The sequence below is a fragment of the Myxine glutinosa genome, chromosome 10 (assembly GCF_964187855.1).
Source record: "Myxine glutinosa chromosome 10, kmMyxGlut1.1, whole genome shotgun sequence".
Lineage (NCBI taxonomy): Eukaryota > Metazoa > Chordata > Myxini > Myxiniformes > Myxinidae > Myxine > Myxine glutinosa.
In genome coordinates, this window is record NC_136270.1 from 32,344,692 (window position 1) to 32,368,020 (window position 23,329).

At 44.3% G+C, this 23,329-nt stretch overlaps 3 protein-coding genes across 4 annotated transcripts in view; 2 read left to right on the forward strand and 1 right to left on the reverse strand.

The window, feature by feature from the left end:
* The window catches only part of LOC137434428 (potassium/sodium hyperpolarization-activated cyclic nucleotide-gated channel 4-like), a 317,160-nt gene that overhangs the window by 181,451 nt on the left and 112,380 nt on the right, over positions 1–23,329 (forward strand). The gene's annotated exons all lie outside the window — the stretch shown is intronic.
* The window catches only part of LOC137431555 (UDP-N-acetylglucosamine--dolichyl-phosphate N-acetylglucosaminephosphotransferase-like), a 48,293-nt gene that overhangs the window by 17,289 nt on the left and 7,675 nt on the right, over positions 1–23,329 (forward strand). The gene's annotated exons all lie outside the window — the stretch shown is intronic.
* The window catches only part of LOC144894105 (uncharacterized), a 29,157-nt gene that overhangs the window by 1,117 nt on the left and 4,711 nt on the right, over positions 1–23,329 (reverse strand). The window contains exons 2-4 of the mRNA XM_078786186.1: positions 18,914–19,054; positions 14,937–15,185; positions 4,290–4,526 (exon numbers count right to left, since the gene is read on the reverse strand). Coding sequence (XP_078642312.1) covers positions 4,290–4,526; positions 14,937–15,185; positions 18,914–19,054 — 627 coding nt within the window. The remainder of the gene's footprint in view (positions 1–4,289; positions 4,527–14,936; positions 15,186–18,913; positions 19,055–23,329) is intronic.

A 23,329-nucleotide genomic window follows, 5' to 3' on the forward strand; every position in this document is an offset into this window, starting at 1 on the left:
TATACGTTGACTCACCAGAAAAACCCCTTGAGGGAAGCGGGACATTAGTAGTATTCATATTGTTTTGTAATAACATTAACAATATGCGATTATCATTAATTTTGTTATTAAAAGCGTCTTTGGAAAAACGTCACGATAAATCTTTTTCTTTGGAAAAACGCCACGATAAAGCTAACTTAATATGGCTATACACCTCAACACGCAACCCATTGACGGCAATGGCGGGGAAAACCTGCTCGGGGAAGAAAACCCCCTTGGGGAGGGGGGCAAATGAATGCGCTACAACCTTAATTATGTAACCCTTGGTCAATTTAAAATTTGCTGTCAGGATGATTTGGATCTTTTATAGTGCATAATCACTGCAGATGACTGACGATGAAATAGGAAGGATGAGACTCAAATGAGGAAACAATGATGGATTAAGATTCTAAATGGCTTTAAAATGTTATTTATTATAGATTCTAAATGTTATCCATTAAAAAGAGGATGGATAGTCTAACAATGCCGTCCGTAGCAGAGTTTGTTTCATACTTTAGTTGAAGAGGATAGGATGACCTGGGTGAGGATACCAGTTTGCAGTATGGGGATACAATAGATAGCAGTATGGGGAGTTTGAATTTTTTTGACTTCAGACATCAACAACCGGTTCGTGAATGACTTGGTTAAAAAACGGTGAATGGCCAACGATGAACCGAAAAAATCCACATTCCTGTGCCACCTTCAGTTGAACGTCAGGCATTGACAGCACGTTCTCTATATTTTCATTCCAAACAGCATCATTCATCATTCCAATCACAAATTAGCACTATAGTATTAATATATCAAAATAAAATGTTAAATGATGATATATATTGAGATATTATAAAACCAGCGAACCTTCATAATCTGTTCACTTCCAGATTCGGGAGCAAGATCTGTGTCGATTGCATTTCAAAATCATAATTGTATTGAGGAATTTCTGAAACCTACTACCAACCTTACAACACCAGCTGGGAACCCAAAACGTTCCACAGAAGGTTATTATATTTCCTTTTCGTAAAATATGCAACTATAATGGTTACAAAATGCTTCCCCGTCATGTGACCAGATCCTCAGCTCTGATTGGTGTACCCTTCTGGGGACATACGGACAGACAAACACTGTTCTAGACGGTATTGCCTGTCATATGAATATGTGAGCGGGGGGCGTGGCATATGCGAAGGAGCGCGGGGGCTGGCAGACCGGGTGAGAGATACAAGGCCGAGTGACGTGGCTTGCTGTGCTGTTCATTAAAACTGGTCATCTCCTCAGTTGAGACTTGGATTCATCTTATTACATGGTGGCAGCGGTCCACCCCAGCCCCGAAACCGATGCCCAGCATGGGGCTCAACCTGTGAGGCATGCGGAAAGCAAAACCACTGGAAGGCCATCTGTCTCTCAAGAGCGAGGCAAGAACAAGGCCGGCAGACAACCCGCCCAGACACCAGAGGGCACAAATCCTTCGCCCAAACGCCCATCCACACCCTGGGGAGAGATGAAGACCCCGACGGGGACTGCGACACGTTGAGTTTCACCACCATCAAAACCCACAGCCAGACCATGGATTCCCGGCGAGAGATTTTCACGGACCTGGCCATTTCACTACCTGACCGAGCTGGTGTTCACTCCCTGAGAGTCAAGGTCGATAATGGGGCAGAGGGCAATACCTTGCCCCTTCGGATATACAGACAAATGTATCCCCAAAATGTGGACTCCTCTGGGCTGCCGCTACCTGGTCGTATTCAGGAGAAACCCCAGACAATACTAACGGCCTACAATGGCTCGCAAATTCGGCAATTTGGCACCCTGGTCGTCCCCTGCAAGAAAAGGAATACCGAGTGGGTCGATGCAGAGTTCTTCGTAGTCAAGGCCGCTGGCCCCACAATCCTCGGCCTGCCCACCTGTTGGGACCTTGAACTCCTCACCCTGCACTGCTCAGTGAAGGAGAACTGCACGGGTGACAAGCCAGTTAACACGTTGGACGCCCTGCTGAGCACGTATCCAGACCAATTTGACAACATTGGAAACTTCCCAGGCCAGTATCGCATCGTGGTATACCCCAATGTGCCCCCTGTAATACATGTACCACGTCGATGCCCCATCCAGATGATAGACGAAGTAAGGTCAGAACTGGACATAATGCTGAGACAGGGCATCATACAGAAGGTCGACAAGCCTACAGACTGGGTCAGTAGCCTCACCTATGTGCGGAAAGCAAACGGCAAACGTAGGCTTTGCCTGGACCCGAAGGACTTGAACAGTGCCATCAAGAGGTGTCACCACCGTACTCCCACGCTTGAAGAGCTGACGCACAAGTTTGCAGGCTCAATGGTTTTCTCCAAGCTGGATGCCAAAAATGGGTACTGGTCAATCAAGCTCGATGCTCCCTCCCAGTTGCTCATGACCTTCAACTCGCCATATGGCCGTTACTGCTTCCGGCGAATGCCGTTTGGACTGGTGATGTCCCAGGACGTGTTCCAAGCCAAGATGGACCAACTTCTTGAGGAATGCCCAGGTGTCATCGGCATTGCTGATGATGTTGCCGTTTACGGCAAAACGGAGCAAGAACATGACCGAAACCTTCACCACCTCTTGAAAACAGTTGCCTGATTCGGCCTGCAGTTCAACAGCGACAAGTGCAGCATCAAAAAGCCACAGATTCATTTTTTTGGTCTCATCTTTGACCAACAAGGTGCCCACCCAGACCCAGGAAAAGTGGACGCAATCCAGAGCTTACCGGACCCGAAAAACGTCTGTGAACTTCGCAAGGCACTTGGTATCATTACGTACATGGGCCCCTTTATACCAAAGCTGTCTGATCTAACAGCCCCCCTTCGGGAACTGGTGAAATCGGAGCAACTAGAATGGACAGCCAGCCACAGCCAGGCTTTCGAAAAGGTCAAGGACACCATCTGCCAAGAGACCTGCCTAACCTACTTTGACCCACACAAATCCACAATACTACAGGTCGATGCCTCCACAAAAGGCCTTGGGGCTTGCCTGATGCAAGATAACAAGCCCATCGCCTTCGCGTCAAAGAGCCTTTCCGAGGTGGAGCAACGGTATGCCAACATTGAGCGCAAGATGCTAGCCGTCGTGTTCGGGTGCGAACGCTTCCACACTTACCTATCCGGTCGGCCCTTCGTTGTCGAGAGTGACCACAAGCCCCTGGAAATGATCAGCTTGAAAAACCTGACTGCTGCCCCACCCTGACTGCAACGTGAAGGCCGAGTGACGTGGCTTGCTGTGCTGTTCATTAAAACTGGTCATCTCCTCAGTTGAGACTTGGATTCATCTTATTACATTGCCCAACGGGCTGAACAGTTGATGTTTTGTATCCCACTGATCGGCGAGATCTGCATCCGGACCTTAACCAAAATCTAATCAACTTGTTCTTGTCACCTAACCATCTCGTCCATCCACTCATTTTGTCCGAATCCGTCCATAACTTTTTGAAATATCATGCTATATATCGTTTTTGGACCTCGCTCTCAATGGCGAGAATCACTTTAAAAATTATAGTCTTCGGATCTTCAACAAAATCGAATCAATTCGTCATTGGCAGACACCCAACCTGTCCACCAATTATCGTCTGAATCTGTCCATAATGTTTTGAGGTGTCGTGTTATACAGTATTGTATCATTTTTGTGTCTTTCAATAGCGAAGAATCACTTCCCGATCCGAATCCAGATCTCGTATCCAGATCCGAATCTTCTCCAACATCAAACCAATTCGTCCTTGTCACACAGCTAACCAAGCTGTCCACCAAGGTTTGTCTGAATCCATCCATAATCTTTTGAGATATCCTGCTCATAGGCAAACAGACAGACACACAAACAGACAGAGGTGAAAACATAACCTCTGTCCACCTTTGGTGTCAGAAGGTAAACATAACCTCGTCCACCTTTTATAACCTCTGTAAACCTTCCGTGGTGGAGGTAATTATCATAAAAATAAAAATTACAGCTCTATGTAGAAAGGGATTTCGAATAATAATTAAAACGTCGTGCATGAGTGTCGTAATAAACTGAAAAAACAAACAAAGCTGAAATGGAAAAGTTTCGTATGGAAGATTTTTGTGTGCAACTTGCAGTTCTTGAGAGCAAAAGGAATAAAGCCAAGAAGATGATTCGAAAAATTAAGAGCACGACACTTGTTTCCTTCATTGAGGAAGGAAAATGTTTCTTTCATTGAGTTTCGTGGAAGGTTTCAGTTCACATTTGAACATCTCAAAACAAAATATTAATAACATTTTGAGATTTAAATTTACCTTCAGAGCTGTCAAATTGCAGATATGCCATTTGATTGTCCTTTGTCATTAAGATGTTCTTGATATCTCCACCACAGATTTCTGCTTCTCTTTGGAAATATTGATGTAGAGCTGCCATGGTGATGCTGCTTGGAAGTCCTTCTACAAACAACCACTTTGTCATTTGCATTGGAGTCGCCAATATATCTCGATTATGGAGCTTTCTACTTGAGCAGGCCTTTTGAAAACCTTTCCATGCTGGGAAAACAAGTGCAGGCATGGATCAACACAACACCAATTCTTTATCAGTTTGCCAATCATCTTCATAGTAAATAATACCAAAATAAATAATTTGGTGTCTTCATAATCCAAATCGTCAGACAGCCTGTCTGTCTTTTTGAGGATTTTTGACCGCAATACAATTGGTCGATAATTATCCAATCTCAACCAAACTTAACAGGAGGACGAAGTGTCATACTCACACATTGAACAAAGTTGCCATGGATACATCAAAGTGTCCATTTTTTTAAATATTATTATTATTATTATTTTTTGTATACAAGATCGAGGCTCGTGAAAGAGCGAACATTAATCACACAGAAAGACAGACACACAAAACAAATAACATCGGGAGCGGTAGACAAGATGGGGAGAGAGGGGGAAGGACACAAACGCAACATTTGAGAGCAGGGACCGAGAGACATGGAGACATCGAGAGAACTGTGGGAGGGAGAGGGCTTTGGGGGGGGGCATGGGAAGGGGGGGGGGGTGGGAGAGGTATAAAACATATGGACACTGCCAAGACTTCCAGGAAAGAAGTTGGAATTTCAAACAAGGTGGATCTGGGGTGAATTAGTGGGGGTAGAAAAGATCAAGGTTTTGGATGGGGGAAGATAAGAGATGGTGGTGAACAGCTGTTTTGAAGACCTGGAGGGAGGAGTGTGATTGAAGTGAGTGTGGGAGTTTGTTCCAGAGGCGGGAGAAAAGAGGAATGAAAGAGTGAAGGTGAGCAGAGAGCCGAGATTTCGGCAGTTTAACCATCAGAGGGTGGCTGGCAGATCTTGTGCGACCTGTAGGAATATTTGGGGGACAGAGCACAGAGAGAGCTGGGGGAGCAAGGCCGGAGAGGAGTCGGTAGAAGACAGAAAGACCACCTACCTGCCTGCGGTGAGTGAGTGAAAGGCCCTCAGAGATAGCTTCATCGCGGGAGATTCCAATGATTCTGAAAGCTTTGGATTCAACAGCGTGAAGCCGAGCCAGGTGTGAGGCAGGAGCACCAGCCCATAGGGGAGAACAGTATTCCATTGAGCTGCGGATGAAAGCCTTGTATGTGGTGAGGAACTCAGGTGTGCCTAGGAAGGACTTCGCCCGACGGAGGATGCCCAGTCGGCGACTGGCTTTGGAGGCCAGCTTGGAAATGTGGTTTTCCCAAGAAAGATCATGGCAGATGGTGAGACCCAAAAGCTTGAGCGACAGAACTTCTTGGAGAGGATTGTTGAGAAAGTAGATGGGAGGGTTGTCCAGTCGATCTTTTCGGAGAGACATAGTAAGAGTGTGAGATTTGTCAGGATTGAAAGACATGTTCCACATGTTTGACCAGTCTGTGATTTTGTCCAGGTCTTCAGAGAGTGAGGAGGCTGCAGACTGCCGATCTGAGGGAAGAGGAATGGAGCGGCAGAGAGTGGAGTCATCAGCAAAGAGATACAGAGGATTTTCCAGAGAGTCGGAGAGATCATCGATAAAGACCAGAAAAAGCACAGGGCCCAGCATTAAGATTAAGATTTAATCATTAAGATTTAAGTTGACAATCTTAATCAAAGCTCGGTTTAATCGTATGAAAATTAATAATTTTTCAGATGAAAATTGATGATTTTAGACGTTTGACCGAGAGTTGATCTTTGACATTTTGGCCTCAAAAATAGTTACTTTCCCCATTCAGTGGGGCACTATGCAATTGCTGTTTAATTCCAAGTTAAAAGGATGAAAATTGACAATTTTTCAGAGAAAAATGTATGATTTTAGAAGTTCAACCATAAGTTGACCTTTGACCTTTTGACCTCAAAAATAATTGGTTTCCCAATTCAGTGAATCAATATGCAGATGCTGTTTCAAATTTTTGAAGTCCATCGGATGAAAAATAACGATTTTAGAAATTTGATCTCAAGATGACCTTTGACCTAAAATCAGTTGGCTTCTCAGTTGTGACTACCTCTACAGCTTAGTAGTTTTTCATGATTATAGGTTTACAATTGTGACTTGAAGGTGAGTGACAAACAAGCAAGCAGACAGATTGACAGACAAACAAAAACAAGCAAACAATACTTGAAAAAATCCAATATACTTGAAAAATCTTCGAATTTTAAAATATATATTTTGTATACAGAGTCAAGGCTCGTGTAAGAGCTAACGCATTACACACGAAAACATGAACGGACCCATAACACATACAATAAACGAGAAAGAGCAATCAGAGATTGCAGACCCTCGCCAGGACATGTTTTCAGTGGTTTTTAAGGCTGTGTTAAAACAAATATGGCGGCCTAACCACGTGACCAATGACATCATCATTATATTTTTTCTCCACCAATTTATCGCGAGATGATGCTCAAGAAATTTCATCTTGATTGGATGAAGTTTTGTACTTGTCGAATTATGACGTCATAATGGAAACCTATGACATCATCATTAACATATGCTATTCCACATGGAGAGTTATTTGCAATGAGCCATGTCTCAATTTTTACTTCCGCCACCAAAGGTAGATGGAGGTTATGTTTTCACCCCTGTCTGTCTGTCTGTTTGTTACATGCTGGAAAAGATTCCGGCAAGTATGTTGATTGGTTTGTTTGTCTGTTTGTACGCAGCACTACGTCTACACCGTTGCACATAGAATCGCCAAACTTTACACACATATTTGTCTTGCCCTGGAATAGACTGTGCCCAATTTTAACTCTCTCCGCACAAGGCCTCCATTATGACGTCATAATTTGATAATTCGACAAGTACAAAACTTCATCCAATCAAGATGCAATTTCTTGAGCGACATGACGGCATAAAGTGGTGGAGAAAAAAAAAAACATGATGACGTCATCGGTCACGTGGTTCGGCCGCCATCTTGGAAATACCGAAAAACTTTGCACCTCTTTGTCTCCGAAAGTGCTGAATAGACAAAATTGAGACATGGCTCTGTAAAGAACTCTCCATGGGTAATAAAACATGTTAATGATGATGTCATAGGTGCCTCCATTATGACGTCATAATTTGACAAGTACAAAACTTCATCCGATCAAGATGAAAGTTCTTGAGCATCATCGAAGAATAAATTAGTTTAGAAAACAAATAATGATGACATCATCGGGTCACGTGGTTCGGCCGCCATATTTGGCCAAAATGGCTGATAAAAAAGTGCATTCCGGCAAGTCCTCGGTCTCTGACCGATTTTTCATCTGTTTGTCTGTCTGTTTGTTACTTGCAGGAAAAGATTCCGACAAGTATGTTGGTTGGTTGGTCAGTCTGTCTGTCTATATGCAGTACTACATCTACACCATTGCACATAGAATCGCCAATCTTTACACACATATTTGTCTTGCCCTGGAATAAATAGACTGTGCCCAATTTTTAACTCTCTCGGCCCAAGGCCTCCATTATGACATCATATTTCGATAATTCGACAAGTACAAAACTTCATCCAATCAAGATGCAATTTCTTGACCGCCATTTCGGCATAAACTGGTGGAGAAAAAAAAATGATGATGACGTCATCGGTCACGTGGTTCGGCCGCCATCTTGAAAAAAACGAAAAACTTTGCACCTCTATATCTCCGAAAGTGCTGAATCTATCTATAATTCCAGTAATCTCTGTGTGTTTGTTTGTTTGTTTGTCTGTGACCGCTGTTTCTCGACAACCACGGGTCCGATATACTTTAAACTTGCCAGGTATATTGCTGGGGACCCGAGGATGTGCCTTTTCAAGGTTTCATATTAATCGGACAATTACTTACCGAGCTATGTCCAAAACACGATTCAACCAATCAGAGAGCAGCGAGCTATCGCGTGTGCCGAACGTGGCGAACACACTCTGCCTCGGATGGCACATTTGAGAGCGTATTCATTTATTTCACGTTTGCAAGCTATGTTGGCGTTAAACTATGTTTTAAAACTAATATAAAACTAATAAAAACTAATTTGCGATTCATCGTAACTGCGATATATGACCTTCCGGAGCTCCCGTGAGAGCGTGCGCCATTACGGATAGTAATTCAATTAAAAACATAAAAACATTGTCCCAATTCAGTCAGAGCGAAGGGCGTTGTTTTAAGCGAAGAGCGTTTTATTTTTCCCCTTAAATTCAGTCGCCGGACGGTGAAAGCTTTTTTTGGGGGGCAGCTACTGGCAGCCACGTACGGCCAATCACAGGACACGTTGTTGTGTCGACGTGCCGTGTTGTTTTCCCTCGCGGTTTGGAATGTTTTTCCTTTTCATTTTTTTTCTCTTCCTTACGGAAGTACGGGCATTTCCTTAAATTTGCGATTCTTTCGCTTTCCTGCGCGTTTGGGCACGCTATGGCGATTTCTTTTCTTTACCAAACTCCGCAAGCCGTTCGCTTTGGACCAAACCATTTCATGTAAATAGAGGGGGGGGGGGGGGGGGGATTGTCACCGTACTCGCAAGCCGTTCGCTTTGGACCAAACCATTTCATGTAAATAGAGGGGGGGGGGATATAATTTTAGATATAGATATAGTACGGGCATGCCCTAGTAGAAAGAATTGAGACATGGCTCATTGCAAAGAACTCTCCATGGGGAATAAAATATGTTAATAATGTTGTCATAGGTGCCTCCATTATGATGTCATAATTTGACAAGTACAAAACTTCATCCGATCAAGATGCAATTTCTTGAGCATAATCTAGGAATTTGTTTAGAAAACAAATAATGATGACGTCATCGGTCACGTGGTTCGGCCGCCATGTTTGTCCAAAATGGCCGATTTTTAAAAAAGTACATTCCGGCAGGGTCCTCGGTCTCTTACCAATTTTTCATCTGCAGAAGTAGCATGTCCAGAGTAGAATGACCTGGTCTGAATCCAAATTGATGACCCGAGATCAAGCCATTGGAGAAGAGGAAGGATTTGATATGCGAAGCGATGATGGATTCCATGACCTCACTGATTATTGGGAGCAGACTGATTGGTCTATAGTTGCAAGGATCTGTTTTTGTACATTTTTTGTGTAAAGCAGTAATGTTGGCTGATTTCCAAGCTGATAGCAGATGACCTTGAGCAAAAGAGAGGGTGAAGAGAACAGAGAGAAGGTGTGATAGAGCAGAAGAGCAGGATTTTAGGACCCGTTGTCTGATGCTCTCTGGTTTAGTTGCAGAATCGGAGTCGAGGTTTGACAGAAACTTCTCCACATTGTCAGTTGAGAAGGACACAAATTCCAGGAGCAGATGCGTACGACTGGGTAAGGTGGGTACAGAGAGAGAGATGGGTTTAGGGACACAAGTTTTTGAGGCAAACACAAAGTTGAAGCATTCAGCTTTTTCACATGCAGTGTCAGCTGTGTAGCCGTTTGAAGTAAGGGAGGGGATGGAGGGGGAACAAACACCAGAAACAGATTTGACCAGACGCCACCAGAGTTTTGGAAGAATTCCCATGATGAGTTGATGTCGGAGGCAGTAGAGATGTGCGACCAGTTCAGATGATTGATGGATGCTTGAAGACCATGGCAGTCGGCCTGAGTGAAATGCCAGACTCGTCGTCGCTGAGGAGGCTCTCTGAGAATGGCCAGAGAGATGCCCACTTTAACAAGCAAATGATCAGATGAACCAATTGGAGCAGATGACAAACAGCAGACATTTGCAGGGAAGTTTGTCATAACCAAGTCTATAAGAGAAGAAGCTCTGTTCAATGAGATCCAGTTTGGGAAATTGACAGATTGTGTTAGTCCCATTGAGTCACAGAAGTCCTTTGCTGAGGTGCCATGGCTGGTGCGAGAGGTACGCACACCCAGCCAGCTGGCATGATGACAATTGAAATCGCCACATATGAGGAAGAGAGATTTGGTATGAGTGGACAGAAGTTGGTCCATGTTGTCAGACAGTGAGATATAAATGGAGTCATCACTGTTTGTTGGTCGGTACAACACAGAAATGAACTAAAGGTGGGAGTGGAGGGGAAGCCACAGCCAGAGGTACTCCTGGGGGTGTGGTAGAGAGAGGGCAGTGCAATGAGAGTGAGGAAGAGAGTTTTTGTTAAAGGTAGCAACCCCGCCACCAGGAGGAGGCTCAGGTCTATCATACTGGAAGACGGAGTAACAAGGTAGAGATATTAAGGAATCAGACACATCTTGAAGGAGGAAAGTTTCTGTTGAGCAGATTAAGTCTGGTTTGTCAGAAGCAACCTGTAAGGAGAGATCAATTAGGTTTGAAAGAAGGCCCCGGTTGTTTGAGGTCCATACCTTGAAGGAAGAGGGAGGGGGAACATCGGATACAGGACAGGGGAGGGCAGGGGAGGGGCAGGGTAAGAAGAGGAAGAGGAAGAGGTAGGGAGAGCTGTTGATAGTGTGTTGGAGATTACAGAAGAGTTAGGAGAAAGGGGAGGATGAGGCACACAAAAGGTTTGATGGTGATGGGATGAGGTGCAGTGATTTTTTTTTTTTAAGGGTGGGGGGCATAACAAGGAAGAGGGTTGGAGGAGGTGGAGGTATGAGTTGGAAGTGAGAGGAAGTGGGAAGGAGGCAGATTTGAGGAGGAGGGGTGAGAGGGGAGAATTGGAGACAAATGGAGGGTGAGGAGACTTGAAGAGGATGGGTGAGGGGGACTTTTGAAGGGGAGGGGTGAGGGGGTGTTTTGAAGGAAAGGGGTGAGAGGAAGTTTTGAAGGAGAGGGGTAAAGGGGGAGTCTAGGAGTGTAAGGGCAAGGGGGTAGTTTAGGAGGAGAGGGGTGGGGGGGGGGGAGTTTAGGAGAGGAGGGGTGAGTTGGGATTTTAGAAAGTGTTGGACGATTAATGGAAAACAAACATTTATTGCAAAATGAGTTTCTTGTGATATCAAATCACATGAGCAAAATGAGTTTCTTATTGCAAAGTCAGAGATCCCTTTGAAAACGTTAGAGGAGGGGTGGAATGAAGGTGAGTTTAGAGAACTAGCATTGGTACCAGCCCTGCGGGCAGGGCTTCAATTGGGAGGCCCAAATGAAAAGGCAAAATATCAGAAATTGAAGGCATTTTTATTTTATTTTAAACGATTTATATAAACATCCGTTAAATCAAATCACACGCAAATCATCAAAATCTAAACAGTATTTGTAGACAAATCGTTTGGGCAATGGGCTCTCCAATATTCCATGTGTCCACGGTTTGAATTACGTAACGTAACGTTTGTGATGATGTTTGCGTTCACGGTAGTGTTTGATGTGACGGTATGAACGTAATTTTGTAATGCTTTTCGTTTTTATTTTCGTAATCGTTTAATGAACGTTTAATGTTTAATGAACGTTTAATGAGCGTAAGAATAATGTTTAATGATCATTAAATGAATGAATGAATGTACTGAATAATGCCATGGCGTCGCGTTTGCAGCAGTGACAATATAAAAATGTTTTCCAAAAACTTCAAAGAGAGAAAAGGAACTTTTATCAGCAATGTCGTCTATCCTGAAGTTCAAAGCTGAAGAAGAGGTACAAAATCATTCCATTTTTTTTCCTAAAGAAGAGCGTACAGTTGATATCACGATTTGAAACACCATGGAATAATATTTACTGATATGAACAGTGATGTGGTTTTTTTGAAATTGAAATTTAAAAAAATACTGTTCAGATTTTGATGATTTGCGTGTGATATTTAACGGATGTTTATATAAATCACGCCCCCCCCCCCCCAATTTAAGCCCCGCCCTTAGGGCGGGTACCGTTGCTAGTTATATATAATGGCGATACAACAATTTTTACCACTTTGCTTTGAAGAACGGGAATGAAGGAGGAGGAGCGTGTTAATATGTCTGGTTGAAGGCTTTGGGTGGTGAGGGGGCTTGAAGCCAGATTTTAATCTCACAGCCGCCATGTTGGTGCTCACCGTCACTGCGATGCAAAGCAAAAGATGCCTCAGAGCTGTCACATTCACAATCGCTATGTCGTATGTACTCCCGATACATGTTTCCTTCATTGTAAAAACTACCATGTCAACAGTTAAAAGGACTTTGAGCCGATAGGTATTACGGCCTTGGCAAGATCGATGGAGACAGCGATCTGTTAGCTTATCCGATTCGATTCGATTTGGTTGTTGGAGTCTGATCGGTGCAGCTGTGCAGCGACCGGTGCAGCCGTTTATGCGGCACCCGGGAAAAGAACGTTATACGGGAGTCTAAACCTGAAAATGCTGGAGGCAAAGCTGAAATTGGAAAAACAATATAGCCTATTTTACTCCAGGAGATCCCAGGATTACCCACCCAAAATATTGTTGCGATCGGTTCAGCCATTTATGCGGTACCTTCGAATGGACAGACAGATGGACGGACAGACAGACGGAGGGACATTTGGTGAATTGTAGTAAGATGTCGAAAGGAAGAACTGTAAGAGATTGAATTTTTTTTTTTTAAATGGAGTGATTTGATGAGCAAATTGAAGACAGCCTTTTAAAGAGGAAGAAGAAAAGCGTGTTATAATATACAACAGAATGCAACACTGCAGGGGAAAGTTTAAACATTTTAAAACAAAACCGTGAAAACTATCTGGGAAAATTCCCTGAGGTCAGGGCGAAGGGGGATGAAGGATTCCAGAACAGGTTCAGAAGGAGGAACAGAACAATACAAGATTGACAGCCAGGTGAGCAGAGAACGAAGGAATAGGGAGGTGTATAAGCAATTGTATTAGTACGGGAGGAGGAGCCAACTTTTTAAATTATTTGTACATATTGTTATGGATTCGTCACTTCCGTTGTGGTGGTTTGCATCCACTGTAAATATTTCCGATTCCATGTATTATTATTGTTGTCATTTAAAGGGCAAAGATATTTCTAGTTTCAAAAGTTAAAAGTTAATGTTAAAAGAAACAGGAAACCGGATCGGGAACCGGACGAAAAACCGGAAGAAGACGAGGAGAAAGGAGGCATAGCGAGTGAAGTCGGAGAAGAAGCGAGTCGTTTCTTTGTCCTGAGCGAATGTTGTCGAGCAAGAGTCACGAGTGAACTTTGGGTTTCCTGGAAAGGGATTCCTGCGATAGGGTTGTTATCGCTGTACTGATCAACCTGCGTGTCAGGTTTGGCGTTGGATTCCGAGGAATCATCGTTGTGTCATTACGTCTCAAGTACGAGCCGTCGGCCATTTTGACTCGCGCGCTTTGCTCATTGCGAAAGGTCTTTGCTTTGCGTCAGCCATTTTCACCATTCAGATGTCTATTTGGGATGTGTGTGTGCAACGCGGATTTTGAAGACAAACCTGAGGTTCGCCGATTTGGAGCGGTAAAACATTCATTACCGAGGGTGTGAATTTCCCAGTCGCCTTGAGTGCGCCTTTTCGCAGCTGTTGGCCACGTGACCCTTTTCTGCCGCCTTGGCCACGTGACGCTTTTCTGCCGCCTTGGCCGCGTACGCCTTTGTGCAGTTTTGGCGGCGTGACTGGGCCTGTCATCTGAACGGGATTCGGGTTTGGATTCGACATCTTTCTGACGATCGCTGGAGGGGATCAACTTGAGCTCGAAGACGGAAATATAGTGACATTGGGGAATGTTCTTTTTTCACTTACTTGTAGCACAGTGAGTTACCTGATATTAGCTGATGGTACCATCATAAGATATATGTTGATTGTACTTTTGAATGCTATCATTGATGTACTGTTATTCTTGTGTGATTTTTAATACAATATTTGTTTGTTAGTAACAATTGGTGTGGTTTCACCATTGATTTTTGACACAGAATAACACATTTTTCTGCCGTGACTCCTCTCGGGGCTCGGAGGTACACCGCGACCAGGGGGTCGGGGAGGAGCACGTAACAATATATTTTTTTGTTTGAAGGTTAGGTGAAAGTGGAGGAAGAATGAGATAGGTTGAAGGAGTATGGTGAAAACTAGAATTGGAAACGTATCGGCTGGAGAGGATTGAGATATGGAGGAAGGAGAGAAAACGGGCGAGGTGGGACAACAAATGGTCGCGGTCTGGGGAGAGAAGCCACGAGGAGAGAGGGAAATTATTATTAAGATTTTTTTTTTTTTTTTTGTATTAAGACTTTAAACAAAGGGTAAGATGTTCGGGGGGAAGTATGGCGGGAAAAGAAAAAGGAAATACAGTGAAAGAATGAACGTAAATAAACAACAAAAACCACAGAGGAGACAGGGAAGCTTCGAGGGACCAGGCCCCAAACGCAGCGTTTACAAAACGACTATTACACACAGGTATGCACGATTTACAAACCGAGATCTAACTATAAACACACAGGAGACACATACACATAAAAATAAACAGTAGATATTTGGCAAAAACACAAAGGGGAAAATATTTAACTATGATGACGTGGAGAGCTTGGAAGAACACGACCTCACCGGAGGAACCGGAAGTGGAAGTTCAAACATTTTCAAGTAATCAGGAAAAAGAACAGCAAAGCGTTTCAAAACAAACATCACATGCCAAGTCTGCTGCAAAGTTCATACAAAGTGTTGTGCTGTACAATATTTCTCACCAATAGGTTGAAGAAAAGTAATGATAGCTGCTTTCCCATTTTTCGCATAATCCACATTAAAGTCGAGGTGACTGCATCCACTGCTCTGTTCTATGAACGATGTGACCAATTTTAATGGTGTGTTTTCATCCAGACCTTCCAGCTTCACATGATAAGCATCAATGTCAAAGCTGGACCCATTCAGAGCCTCAATGTGAAGCTCCTTTCCATCAATCTTGTACTTGCCAGTTGCTAGAATTGTATTAACTTCTGAAACAAAGCAAAATAAAATGAGAAATAAAAGAAGAATATACAACACTATATGAACATTGAACAGTGTTCTAGCTTTTTATGTATCAAAGGTTTAATGACTCATCAGGAACTCCAATAGTGGTTTTGAACTCAGGACCTTATGATATTGAGCCAGCCACCTTAACTGTTCAGCCAACACCAGGCGAATACTCCTAACCTTCAGGATATTTTGCAGTAGCACATGCTTCCTTCAGCAAAACGGTGGTGGTTTGAGGGTTTACTCAGTCTGTGAGGTTGGTGGTTCGATTTCGATCCTGGACGAGTCATACCAAAGACTTTAACTCGAAAAGAGAATTTGACACAGACACGTTGAAAGATATGCCTTCACCAATGTTAGATGTAAACGTCAAGCCACTGTAACATTTGATCCCAAATAAAGGTTACATTAAAAAACAAAGGTGTTACATATATTCTCTCGTGTTTTAGCCTGTTCTTGCTTGTTCTCGCTTGTTCTCACTTGTTCCCTCTTGTTCTCACGTGTTATCTCTTGTTCTCACTTGTTATCTCTTGTTATCTCTTGTTCTCACTTGTTCTCACTTGTTATCTCTTGTTCTCACTTGTTATCTCTTGTTCTCCCTTGTTCTCTCATGTTCTCTCATGTTCTCTCATGTTCTCTCTTGTTGTCCCTTGTTCTCTCTTGTTGTCCCGTGTTCTCTCGTGGGCACTGCTATTACACTTCCCAAATCCCAGGAGTACCTCTGGCTACGACTTCCCCTCTTTTCCCAAATCATGCTTGTCTATGTGTTGTAACGTCCTTCCAACAGTGATGACTCCATCTTTATCTCTCTCTCAAATGACATGGACAAACTTTTAACCACTCATCCCAACTATCTCTTCCTCATATGTCGTGATTTCAATTGTCAACATGCCACTTGGCTTGGTGTTGGCACCTCTCTCACCTGCCATGACTCTTCAGCAAAGGACTATCGTGACTCCATGGGACTGACCTACATTTGAAATATTGTGCTATATATCGTTTTTGGCCCAATCAATGGTGAAGAATCACGTGAAAATATAAATCTCGCATCCGGATCCTCACCAACATGGAACCAATTGGTCCTTGTCACGCACCCAACCGACCCACCAAGTTTCATCTGAATCCATCCATAACTGTCCAATTGTGGATAACTGTTCCTTCAAAATAATGCTCGATAACAACTGCTTGCTTAGCAAGTGATCACATCTGAAGTTTTCATTACATGTTAAAATTGTCTTATTTGCGTATTGGGGGTAAAGACAAAAAGGTGCAGAGGTAGCGCACATACTTTTGAGTTGTCTATCCTACGTTGGTATTTCACCTGATTAGTTGGTGAACAATAAATATCCCATGATATCTGTGAATGAGTTATTGCTAAAATGGGAATTCCTGCACTAACCTCCAGAGGGCATCTGTGGCAGAACCGCTGACACGAGAGAATGGTGTGCGCATATATGCGCAAACTCGGAGCTAACTGACTCGCGATTACACATGCATGCAACAATCAAATTAGTCACACGTGTTTCGCTGATGTTTTATCATTTACAATGAATGTGCAAAAGTTTTCAAAAACGCTATCGGGGGATATTATGCACATTATATACTTATGAGGCACAACGCTAAACTTATACAAAAAATATTTTAAATTTTCAAAAAATTAACACGAAAAATATAACGGACGGGCCTGTACCGAGCAACTTTGGTGTGAATAATGTGTAATCAGGAAAACTACCAAATACCCCCTCTCTCGCCCTCTTGTCTCCTGCACTCTTTATTATATTGTTGTGGTTTTGAGTTTTGTACAGTCAGTATAATAAAGGTTAAAATTCCCCCTCATAGTTAGTCACACAAGCAACATGTAGCCTCGCGATAGTGTAGTTATCTCTTAGTATTTGTGAGCTTAGTCCTTTTCCTATGTTAGTTCTGCGTTGAGTAGTGTCAGGAGAATAGGTCCTACTTCAACTGACTATCCAGCCTCCCTAGCCTCATGCCCCTTTGCGCTGACTTTGGTTCATTTTGGGCGAATTAACATGAGGCAGGCCTAGGAGGGTCGGGGCGGAGCCGAATGAGGGCGGCAGAAGAGCTGGCGGTAAGCACGAGCCGCCAATCAAGGCTGAGGTTGTGGCGGCAGCACTGCGTCACAGGGTGTGGTTGGAAGGTTCGAGAGGGTTCAAGAAGGTTCGGGGCGTGTCTATATAACCCATCGTGCAAAGCCCCCAGGAGGACTCGCGCGAGAAGGACTAGCCTGGGAGGACTGGTTGAACAAAGGACTAGCGCGGGAGGACTCGTTGAACAGAGGACTGAGCATCAGAGGACTCGCGCGCACTGAACAACCAGGTGGAATAGTTGACGAGCAGGAGTTGAGAGCGTCAAAGAAATTTGGGAGATACGTGGGTGAAGAAACACGTGCATGAACCGGAATACACGTGGTTATAAAGTGACGCTCAGTTGAGCTGGAGGCCGAGCCGCGTACAGTGCATTAAGTCACGTGAGTGATAACGGCTGTGTAACCGCCAGCCGCGCTGAGAGACGCGTATTTGCCGTTCTACCTCATCAGCTGCTTTGTGCGGGAGACGCACTACGAGGTTCCTTCCACTGCCTCCTGCCATCTTCGCGGGACGTGCTGGGACCGTGGAGAGCCGAACGGGGCCATTCCTGGACGACCACGTCGACGCGTTTGGCTGAAACATCAACCCATCTGCAATTCCCTGTGTGAAATGAACATTGTGACGGGCCCGAGTCTGGGAAGTACGATAAGACTGACTAAGTGCTGCTCTGTGTCTCTGCGTCCTGATCATTGTACATACGTGTGGGAATAATAATTAAACCCGTGTTCTTCCTTTTCCATTCGATCGTCCTCATGATTTCCTCATTGAATAAGCGTGGTATGAATAAAACCGCTCGAATTGGCTTCCACTACTAAGACTGCACGGACAACGTGGTACTCAATCCGCTCGGCGTATGCAAATCACACGTGGCTCGTGCGAGGCTTGCTTCCTCGCTTCCGTGGCGGCGCAGGGATTTAGGTACAAGCGAGACTTGGTCCCGAAACCCTAACTTGCGTTTTGCCCGGAAGAGGCGTTTCAAGTCTCTCGGTTCCGTCAAGCCCAGAAAGGACAAGGGGATTAATCCCCCCTTGGTAAGGGGAAGAAGGGCGGCGGAGAACCATAACAATATGTTCTATGTGCGGTTCGGGTGCTCGTGTTGGCTTAGCAGTTAAGGTGCTGGCTTGGGATCCTAAGATCCTGGGTTTTCGAACCCAGGATCTTAGGATCCCAAGCCAGCACCTTCAATCCCGGTCTATCGCTGAATTAATGCCATGGGGGTTGACTCAGCCTGTCATGCTTCAATGTCGGCAAATTGAGTACCAGTTCACTGGTAATTCCCTGTGTGCCGCAAGAGGCGACTAACAGGGTTGGTGGCAGGAAGGGCATCCGGCTGTAAAACATTGTTTAAAAAAGGGGACCATGGTGCCTGAAAAAGGCCAACCCCCTGCTCTGCGGGGAAAAATGGCCTCTGAAGGTGGTCCTACTATGTGTTAGCTCTTACATGAGCCTCGACTTAGTATACAAAAAAGAATAATGTTTCAGATATAAATCATTAAGAAATGGTGCTTTCTTTTGAGCAGTATTTTATAGGGCACACAAATTAAAATTTACAACATTTTTGAAAACATTTGCCAAAAACCTATTGGTGGTGGAGCACCTACCTTCAGCAGTCTGGCAAGTCAGTAGCATGGTGTTCCGTTTGAGGGTAAACAACTCAACACTATGCTGCAAAATACCCTCAAAGAGGAGTTTCTGCTTTTCTCCATCAATGCCATCACAATGAATCAGAATATCGTTTTCACCTGTGAATGAAGACAATATAAATTCACCATAAACTCATTGATTTGACACATGATCTTGCTCATAAGCAGAGTGAAATATCGTGTGCATTATACTAGCTTTTGTATCGAAGAAAGTGAAAAAAAATTGTAAAAAAGCTAAACATTTCTGGGTGTCTAGCAACTGGCAAGAGATAAGCGGATGAATATGCATCCAAGTTCAACTCATCAAAATTACCAACCAGCAAACCCAGAACCAAACTCTTGTCTGGCACTAATATAACGTGAGGTGCAGTATCACATCATTTGCACGGAGCAGCAAATATAGAACTATAAATAATCTCAAAATGCCATCCTAAAGTTTCCGCTTTGTACTTAAACTAAACTTGATGAAAACGACAGTGAAAAAAAATTGTACATTTTATTCATTTGTTTTCTCCCTATTCTCATAATAAAGTTTTGTTAAAGATTTGATGGCAAAACCTCAATTGGTTTTAAAAAGGTTATGGCCTGCACAATCTCACTGATGCTCAATTTGTAAGTAAATGAATAAAGAAACACAAACGATGAAAAAAAAAAATGGGGCGTTTCACACTTGACACACTCTGGAGGGGCTAATTAGGGCTATTTATAGTCACTATCCTCTTGCCCTTTGACATTTTGACCCATTTTTTTCATCATTTTTATTATTTTATCCATATTCTCATAATAAAGGTTTAAAAAAAAAATTATGACAAAAGTTCAAATGGTAAAAAAAAGTTATGGCCTCGACACACACACACACCACACACACAATTGCAAACCTCGTCTCCCGCTGTGTGGGGGGAGGGGGGAAGGGTTAATAATAATTGTTAAGTGTGCTAAGATGTACAGGAGTCAGACAGGGATGCATGCTGTCTCCACTTGCAATGGACTGGGTATTAATGAGGACTACAGAACATGCCAGATGTGGCACAGACTGGTCTCAGGGTGACCATCTGGAGGAACTCAGCATTGCAAATGATGTCTGTTTGCTATCTGTCACCAAGGGAAGTTCACAAGAGAGAGTAAATGGCTCCAGGAGTATTACCTCCAAGTCGGACTGAAAATCAACACGAACAACATGGAGTGCGAGATTACTTGCAGCAGACAACAATCATGATGTCATGTGCAATGACTTGGGCACATGAGATGTCGACAAGATTATGAATCGAGGGTCTATGTTCATTGTAACAGGAAGGGTTTGGGGGAGTAGGTATACTCAGATGTTCGGTACTCAGACCTGGTCGAATACAGTGGAGAAGGAGCTGAGGGACCTAGAAACCACCTGGACTGCAATCGGTCAGTGGGCCCAAGACAGACAAAAGTGGTGCAAGTTCCTCAAGAGACTCCATATGTTGTCAGGCTTGGATAGGGATCTTAAGCAAGTGAGCAAGTACTTGAGGGGTGTCAAGGATTTCTGTTTTATATTGTTGTTGACATGGCTGCCGATTCAATCCCGCTCTAATATTCGCAAAAGGAATGACTTGTAGGCAGATCTCAAGTTTTCACAACAACAGGCACTAGTTTGGCTGGCTTGCCAATTAGCTGTGCCAAGGCCAACTGAAGTTGAGGTTTTTTTTAACTTCGGAACTTAGAGGTTAGCCCATTTATGTACTGTGGGCCAAAGTGGTCTCCAGAAACTCAAACTAAGGCTTGTGTGAAAATATCCCCCATGAAAATGGACTGGCTTAGCAGTCCACGATGGGATTAAAAATTTTTTTGGGTTTTCTTGAACAATGGGTGAACATGATTTTTGTCTTCACTGTATTCATTTTTATTTCTATTCACCAAATTTAACTCTTCCACAACGATTTTCGATATTAAAACAATGTCATCTGTGAACTGTAGGTGGTTTAGTCTTCCTCTGCTGACATTTATTGCTTTATTTTCCCAATTCAGCTGATGGAACACTCTTCCTCGGCCTGCAGTCAACAATTTGTGAGAGAATGATTTGGCTTGTCTGAAATATCTTATAAAATTGATATTGCCACGATTCTGGTGCAGTTTGAAGATTACGATACGACCATGATAGGCTTCAATATAAATTGTAAATGATATTGTTATGTCGGGGGGTGGGCGGGTGTGGGGGGGGGGGATAGAGGAATATCTAGAGCCAGGTAGGTCTGAGTCGGTCGGTGCTCGATTGTCGTGAGAGGGAATATACCTGTAATAAGTTCTATGTGTAGCCCGGATGTCGGTGAAAGTCGTAGTGGATGTGGAAAGCGTGCAATGGAGTGCAGGGATTATGGATAAAATTCCTTTGTTTGTCATTCCCTCTGTCGCCAATCCAGTGTCCATTATGGCAAAGCACTCATATACACACTGAGATGGGTCCCTTAGTGCACACATTAATTAAATCCCCTCCCTTACAAAAAGATTTTGGAAGAAAACAGACAGGAGCGCAGATCGGGGCACCGCCGCATGGGGCCGCAGCCAGCCACACCACCAGCTGGCCGAGCTACGAGCATCGGGCAGGGCAGGCTATAGCCATGCCCAGGGAACGTGTGATTTGTTGAGGTGGAAGGCACAAACATTCGGCCAATCAGGGCAGAAGGCGCCAAACGACCATTTAGAAACAGGTCGCTAGTTGGAGGACAAGCGCGAGTGACGTGAAAAGGTGGGAAAGATCACAAAGATGAGAGGGACGGATTGGTAACGCGCCAGAATTCACGTCAGACCACGGGTTGACAAAACGTCACGCTCGCAGGCATTTTAGTCAGTTTGTGCTGGTCTGTTCGTTCTGAGTTCTTTGTTGGAGGCTCTTCGTCCTGGGTCTGTGCTTGTGCTTCACGCGTTGGTGATCGGCTTCACTGGTTCTTCTTCCCTGCGTTCCTCCCTGGTGGTCGTTGGCGTCTTCCCTGAACCTTTGTGGTGCTTTTGGTTCTTCGTGGTGCTTTTGGTGCTTTGGTGCTTGGAGCAAGGCTGGTGCTGGGAGAGAGGCTCGGTGCTGTGAGCGAACGGGACCTCGTGTGCGACCGACGAGGGGCGAGCAGATGAGGCCGCTGAGCGGGTGGCTCAGGGCCGAGCAGAGCGTGGGCGAGGCGGACGGAGGCTTCTTCGCGCCAGCATCGGAGCCGGACATAGCCGCGTTGGACGATGGACACACCATACAGACAGATAAGACGCACCACATCTCACACAAATACACGACAATTCTTTTATTTAATTCATCTCCTTTGTCCTGTTGTCAAGTCTGGTGTGGGGACGTCCCTATTTAGGACATTTATTTACCGGCGCGTTATTTTCCTGTCCAACTAATAATTGCAAATAAACCCTTGTATTATTTTCTTTCATTCCAAAATCCTGTGTCCGTTTTGAGTTCATTTCCTCCAGGATCGGAGCTGCCGTCGGATCGCTACAGGTACGCGCTTGCCGTTTCTTCCTCTTCATTCTTCCGCCCGTGCTTTTATAGTCGAATCCGTAATTGATCGTCGCATCAAGTAAAGCCGTTCGGTCATCCACGGCCCTACGGTATTAACCGAGGGCTTCACCTGACAATATTGTAACAACAAATTTTTTAGTTTTTTTTTCCTTCTTTTTTTTCTTCTTTGTTTGTATACAGAATCGAGGCTCTTGAAAGAGCTAACATTTATTTCACAAACAAATCAAACAGACAAACAAAATATATCAAAAGAGGGAGTGGTAGACAAGATGGGGAGAGAGGGGGAAGCACACAAACACAACATTTGAGAGCAGGGACATCTGGAGATGTGTGGGATGGAGAGGGCTTGGGGGGAGGACGCGTGGGAAGGGGGTGGGGGGGGGGGGGGTGGGAGAAGTATAAAACACAAGGACACGAAGGACTTCCATGACAGAAGTTGGTATTTCAAAAAAGTGGATTTGGGGTGAAATTAGTGGGGGTAGAAAATATCAAGGTTTTGGATGGGGGAAGAAAAGAGATGGTGGTGAACAGCTGTTTTAAAGACCTGGAGGGAGGAGTGGGTTGCGGAGAATGCCTAGTCGGCGACTGGCTTTGGAGGCCAGCTTGGAAATGTGGTTTTGCCAGGAAAGATCATGGCAGATAATGAGACCCAAAAGCTTGAGTAACAGAACTTCTTGGAGAGGATTGTTGAGAAGGTAGATGGGAGGGTTGTCCCGGCGGTCTTTTCGGAGAGACATCGTGAGAGTGTGAGATTTGTCAGGATTGAAAGACATGTTCCACTTGTTTGCCCAATCTGTGATTTTGTCCAGGTCTGCAGAGAGTGAGGAGGCTGCAGACTGCCGATCTGAGGGATGAGGAATGGAGCGACAGAGAGTAGAGTCATCAGCAAAGAGATA